The following is a 6,050-nucleotide window of genomic DNA, read 5'->3' on the forward strand; positions in this document are numbered from 1 at the left end:
TACGGATGTGTACAAGTGCGACAAAAGATCTTCTTCCGAAATTTTATCATTGCTGTAGCGTAACGGGAAATGTGCATGGATTCGGGCGAATCTACCAGGTTCTACCTTTGTGGAGGGACGTTTTCTTCCTTTCTTAAAGTTGTCACTTTCGGTTCTGGGGCGTAGCGACTATGATCTTTGTTTTGTCAAAAATGTCTGATTCAAACTCTGATTCCCTGATTCTCGAAAATACTCAGATTCAATGGAATCACCCGAAAAATCAGCCTCATGAGCAACGCATATTGAGTAAGAGTATTAATCAGCCAAAAAATCAACTCTAGATTCTCGAATCAGCTCGGAGATCCACATATCCCCGCGATTTCTCGCTCCAGAGTAAAAAATCAGTGAATCAGGGGTTATTACTCACCATCTGATTTTTTATCTGAGTAAATACTCTGACTCACCTGTTGCATCAGGATCCGCATACGGCCCCTGGGATCGACAATCTGCCGCCGAGCAAAATTCAATATACTATCAGCGAACTCGATTTCCGCCTTTCGTCGAAATTGGACTTACTTCAGACATGCCGGCGAAATTGATTTTACTAATCACACGTGTCGTCGAAATTGATACTACCAAGGAATATCTTGGCTCGGATGATTTCTTGCCCAGCGAAATTGATCTTACTAAACGCGAAATAGGCCTTTCAAAAATGTAGTAGAGTACGACAAGGAATGTGTGCAACGAAATGGCAGAGGTGTCTCTTGGTTGAGGAGTAATACAGCTTCTGTTGGAGGGTGAGACCATGCATGGATTATTATAGTCGTCTGCAGTTCATCATCTCGAAACGAATATTTGTCCAGTCCTCCTAGGTGACACCAATGCGTAAGGAGCTGTCAGTGGTCGTACCGACCTACAACGAGGTGGAGAATATTCGTCCTCTCGGTGAGCGGCTATTCAAAGCTTGTCGTGGGGCTGGCTTGACAATAGAGCTCCTCCTTATGGACGATGAAAGTGCTGGCTCTGAGGAGACCAGGAAGATCGTTAACGTCCTTGCTAGTGAGGGATACACTATCAGAATGCATTGTCGTAAGACAGAGGAGGTATTTTATGGAATAGGTGTGACTTCAACAGCGATTGACCCTTAGGGGCGTGGACTGTCCTCGGCGGTACTGTTGGGTTTTGAGATGGCCAAGTATGGTACTATGCTATGCATGGACGCTGACCTCCAGCACGAACCTGAGTCGGTTCCTGCTGTGGCGGACCCTGTGCTTAGGATGGAGGCGGAGTTCACAGTGGGTTCTAGGTACTACATGTGGTGCGACTAAGTGATCACTATATGGCACTACTAGATACTGCCGTGATGGCGGTATTGGATTTCAGTGGTCTCTTATTCGACGTATCATCTCGGAAGGAGCGACCTTGCTGGCCATAGGAGTGTCCAAATCCAGCGATCCCATGTCTGGGTTCTTCTGCACAACTAAGGAGGTCTTCATTCGTGGCTACAAGCAATAATGATGATGATGATCCTAATTTGGTGCGAGGATGGGATGCAGGTGCAATCCTATAGGCTTCAAGATTGGGCTGGAGTTGATGGTACGTTGTAAGGCGAGTCCAGTCGTAGATGTTCCAATAACATTTCAAGAGAGAACTTCTGGTGAATCTAAGCTCACTATGAAGCAGAATGTAAGCCATTATGGTATATGGCCACTCGTAACCCACTCGTTATGCACACTGATGATCTTGGAATCATTTCTGTAGAGTTGGGAGGTCAAATCCAGAACACGTCAATTGACTGAGACTGTGGATCGTATTTACATAGTCGTACATTGAAAAGTAGAATCACCTCGACACATCAGTTTCCATCACGGTATGTGGGTTCACACAATACTACTCGATTGAATCTAAGTCACTTTCAAAAAGGAGTGGTATGGTTATTATTTGCAGGTGCAATATGTGGAGCAATTGGCGAGTCTCTATTTTGAGAAGTACTTTGTATTCATCCTACTACTACCCCTCATTATTGTATTCTTCATGGCTCACTGGAAGGGATCGATCCAGTGGTAGTGAATGGGTGTGCGAAAGTCGGCAGCAACAACCGAATCGTTTTTACATCAACGTTCTGATGTGAGTTCAGTGATTGTCAATATAATCGGGGGTGACGAGGGAACGTAAGGCGTAGTTCACTTTTTGGTCCCCATGGCAACTGGTCCTGCTTCACAAAACCGAATTGATGAGATAAAAGCCAAAATGAAGGAGGTAATATGAGAAGCTCAAGCGCTTCTCAACGTAGGTGAATGGGCATCTCTTCAGGAGGCTGCTGAGGTGCTGTGGCGCAAGAAACTCCGGGATCGACTTAGAGGGGCTCGGAAGGGAACGGATGGTGTTGAGGTGACCAGGCAGGCACTCAATTCTCGGGATAAGAGTAAGGAGTCGCCATATTGTAGTAGGGGTAGTAGTAGTGGTCAGGTATTACGAAAATCGCCAAGTTGCTGAATCGACTTCGTAGACTGTCTGGCGAGTCTTCTTCCGATGGGACCATCTCCGAGATGAAGAAACTTAATTGCACTATGTAGTACTCGGTAGTGTAGAGGGTTTGATGGGGAGTATGATGTCAGGTACTCCAGTGAGTTGGCATCAGCGTTGTCGGATGGTACCTCGTCAATGAAGGTTAAGGACGTCCATAAAACAGTAGGTAAAGGGATAGACTGCTGCTCGGCATAGCAGAAGCGAGGGCCTGTTTTCCTGTCTTGGTGAGGTCGCATTATATCAGTTACTTGGTGGTCACTGTTGCTTCTGTGTAGTAGTCTGCTCATCAGGTGGAGATCGTTGTGGAGTTGGTATGCACCTACGGTGTGGATATGGGTCGTCATATTATAGCAGAGTTTGTTAAGCAGTTCGAGGCATCTATTGGAGAGCTCTCTCGTCGTAGAGTCCTCTCTAGGATAGTCACTGAGATGGTAGTAAGAGCGGTTGATTATACCTTGTTGCCGGTCGAGAAACACGTATAGGGATGTTGGTAACTTTCTCAACAGGTTCTAACGCAGTGTTTGGGTGATAATAGTGCGGAAGGTTCAGAGATGTTACAGACTGTGGTGAAGGGGATGTTGGTTGGCTCCAAGGGACAATCGACACAAACCCAAGTCCTACTTCAAGACGTTACTGCCCTGCATAGTTGGCTGAATAAGTATGCTCTTGGTCACTCGCTCACTGTGGGAATTTGAGTGTATAGGTATCATTTGTGTGCACTCGGGCGACCTGGAGAGGCTCATAGAGCTCTGCTGAAGGAGGCAGGCGTAGAAGAGCCCGACTATTCAGAATGCCTCTTGGATTCTACGACGAGTAGTCGCGGTTTTTGCCGTCTGAGATCAGTGTGAAGGTATTGTTATGTAGGTGATTCTATTGTGAAGGCAATTGTGAAATTTTACACCAACTTTGCGGTCCCTCAGCTGTACCCAGTGGCTCATGAACAGATGCTCGCACAGGAGCAGTTTAACACACGTTTGAGGGTGGACAGGGGAACAGTGGATGCAGAGAATGCGAGCAAGTAGGTCGATTCATAGGGGGGTGGGGGCTTTGAGCGTCGCTTTCAGATATTCATCTCTTGCGACAGCCTTTGAAAAGCTCTCAACTCACTTGAAGTCAATCGCGGAGATTCTCGATTTGCCGCCACCTAAGCTGCCGGGGGAAGGTGATGCTTGTGATTTGGAGGTTTTATGGTATTCATTGTTGTAGTAGAGACCGAGTCTAAGACACGACTGACGGGCCCTACTCAAGAGAGTAGTAAGAAGGACGAGGGTGGGCTCAGCGAACAGGAGCGTATGTTGCAGCTTTTATGGTAATGCTCATCCGTGTAGTTTCTCGGTACAGTTGAATCGTCCGTAGGGTTGACGACTCAGACAGATCTTTCTATGAGGATCTGTACGACTTGGAGTCCCGTCTGCCCCCAGTGCTGTTACGAAGTGTTCCTAAGGCCGAAGTGGACTCAGAAGTTGCTAAAGGTAGGTACTGGTTGAATGCTAGGAGGCGCCTGATACAGCATTGAGGGGGTCTGCAGCAGAGAGGTTGGGTCCACATTTACTATTGAGTTGCCGACATATTGACACATAGAGTGTGATGAATGATAATAAGGGAGCTTGGAGCGTGCACAAGATCCCATCCTGCGATTTAGTGACAGAAAGATGTACTTTGTAGTAAGAACCAACTCCCATAAAATTTGCAAGGTGCATGAATTTTCAAATTTGTATAATTAGTGTGAATACTACGGGAAATGAGCGCATCGAATTTTGGGGTTGTGAATGAACGGCCTCTGACTGTGATCATCACGGTAGTAGGAACCTAATAGGACCTGTAGTTCATCAATAGGAGTACGATAATAGATAAGAGTTGTACTTGGCGGTGTTTGTAGGAGCGACCACTGCAGCTAGTGCGGCCTTCGATGTGTGGCTGAATAACCTGCGCACCTGTGAGAGAAGGGATACTGCTGATGAGCTCAGTCAGAAGTGGTTTGAGGAAGGTCTCAACACTAAACAGAATAGGAGGAAGCTGGCGCGTTTTATACTCAATCCGAAGGATAAGGTGAAAGTGCCTAGACCTCGGATCCAACCTGGATCACCTCTGCTCAGGCACGCGGAACAGTACCTCCAGAATGGCTGCGTGTGGTGGCTAACATCGCTCCGTGGGCTAAGGACCTCGTGGATGCGGTAAGAATGGGAGGATCATGTACTCGTCGGAATCGATCGAGCTCGTTTGCCCCTTTCAACGGAGTGGATGACCTGCGATTTTTGCTCAGCTCTCATCGCAAGCTCTGAAGAGACTTGATGAGGCTCTCGGTAAGAATGAGATGGATAAGGTTGGGGAACAGATGGTCTGCCTGAGGCTCCTGGCCCAGATGTGCAAGTTCAGGCTGGTCCCACCTGGTAGGGTCTACTGGGGTTGGTAGGGAGGAGTAGGAGGGAATTGCTTTTCGTCAGGTGTAGTGATGGACTTCTTTAAGCGCCTTATGGACGGCGGCCATTTGGCTAACGACCATTGGGCTGAGATGGCGAGTCAATTATGTCTCTCGTGTGGGAGGTGATTGAGGAGAGCACCTCTGGGGGGGGAGCTGTTGGTCTAAGGGTATGTATTCAGGTATCTCCTATATAAACCGGACACAGCCACGCGAATGGATAACTTAGTTGAGCGAATGTGGAAGTTGAAAAATAGGTAGGAGTGTTCACCTTAGTGTTGTCGTATAGTATCCTGGGAATAAGCGCGACTCAAGCTCTAACAGCGAGCGCTGACGTTTCCCTAGAGGACGCATATTTTTATATGAAGCCTCGGAAAACTAAGTTTGGTGTAAAAGGCGGGGACCAGGACCGACCTATCATGGAACGGTGAGGTGACTGTGGTGGGGTTCCTGTGAGGAATTGTAGTAGTAGGTTGATACGAAAGTTAATTTTCCAAGATATTTACATTCTGGACGAGGAAGAAGGACTGCGATTAGCTCGGAAGTTGCCTTGGGAACATCATGTTAGTGATGAAGGTAGAAGCAAAGGGTCTGTGGAGGTTTCATTCGGATGATGATTCAGATGGTAAAGTGAAGATTGGTGATAGATGTAATGAGGAGGATAGCGAGGTGTATAAGTGGATGAAAGACTGCGTACTTGATCTCAACGTCCATGCCAACTACGACTGCATGTAGTATTAGTGGTGACACCTGTAGTCACGTGTCACCATCCCTAGGTATTCCCTTGCCTCACTTCTATCCGGTCTGGCACGCTTCCGTCCCCGATTCGTCATTGAAGTAGTTGATGAGCTGATGGAAAATGTAATGACCATCTGAACATATCATCGTCCATAGGAGTGTGTCAGATTCAAATTGGATGCGAACGTGAAGATCCTCGAGAATCTTCGAGTAGGGTACGACAAATCAAGCTAGTTGGAGAGCTCTACATCTACTGTGTCCTGGACTCGGCGACTATCTTCGACCTGTTGTGAGTGTCTGGAAGATTTTCTTCGGAGTGCGGTTACTGTGGGACAGGTACCACTTGATTGGTTTTGGCGGGGCTACATCGTTCGCAGCTTCTACT

The 6,050-nt window shown here is 47.2% G+C and overlaps 2 protein-coding genes across 2 annotated transcripts in view; both read left to right on the forward strand.

Moving 5' to 3' along the window:
- Positions 1-860: 860 nt before the first annotated feature.
- Pmar_PMAR003504 (dolichol phosphate mannose synthase, putative) lies at positions 861-1,494 on the forward strand (the record flags this gene model as incomplete). The annotated part of the gene is made up of 3 exons (XM_002784199.1): positions 861-1,082; positions 1,128-1,285; positions 1,332-1,494. 3 exons carry the CDS (start codon positions 861-863, stop codon positions 1,492-1,494), a joined length of 543 nt encoding a protein of 180 aa, XP_002784245.1.
- Positions 1,495-1,524: 30 nt separating this feature from the next.
- Positions 1,525-6,050, forward strand: part of Pmar_PMAR003505 (hypothetical protein) — a gene marked incomplete at both ends in the record, with an annotated part of 6,533 nt that continues 2,007 nt past the window's right edge. Inside the window, 21 exons of the mRNA XM_002784200.1 lie at positions 1,525-1,665; positions 2,293-2,404; positions 2,449-2,551; positions 2,598-2,670; positions 2,799-2,939; positions 3,015-3,166; positions 3,212-3,321; positions 3,373-3,526; positions 3,573-3,670; positions 3,718-3,817; positions 3,865-3,980; positions 4,388-4,557; positions 4,605-4,682; positions 4,772-4,898; positions 4,953-5,052; positions 5,110-5,184; positions 5,232-5,354; positions 5,400-5,503; positions 5,550-5,658; positions 5,704-5,788; positions 5,833-5,954. Of these exons, the coding sequence (XP_002784246.1) occupies positions 1,525-1,665; positions 2,293-2,404; positions 2,449-2,551; positions 2,598-2,670; positions 2,799-2,939; positions 3,015-3,166; positions 3,212-3,321; positions 3,373-3,526; positions 3,573-3,670; positions 3,718-3,817; positions 3,865-3,980; positions 4,388-4,557; positions 4,605-4,682; positions 4,772-4,898; positions 4,953-5,052; positions 5,110-5,184; positions 5,232-5,354; positions 5,400-5,503; positions 5,550-5,658; positions 5,704-5,788; positions 5,833-5,954 (2,393 nt within the window). The remainder of the gene's footprint in view (positions 1,666-2,292; positions 2,405-2,448; positions 2,552-2,597; positions 2,671-2,798; positions 2,940-3,014; positions 3,167-3,211; positions 3,322-3,372; positions 3,527-3,572; positions 3,671-3,717; positions 3,818-3,864; positions 3,981-4,387; positions 4,558-4,604; positions 4,683-4,771; positions 4,899-4,952; positions 5,053-5,109; positions 5,185-5,231; positions 5,355-5,399; positions 5,504-5,549; positions 5,659-5,703; positions 5,789-5,832; positions 5,955-6,050) is intronic.

Source organism: Perkinsus marinus, assembly GCF_000006405.1.
Source record: "Perkinsus marinus ATCC 50983 genomic scaffold scf_1104296935302, whole genome shotgun sequence".
In the NCBI taxonomy this organism is placed as follows: Eukaryota; Perkinsozoa; order Perkinsida; family Perkinsidae; genus Perkinsus; species Perkinsus marinus.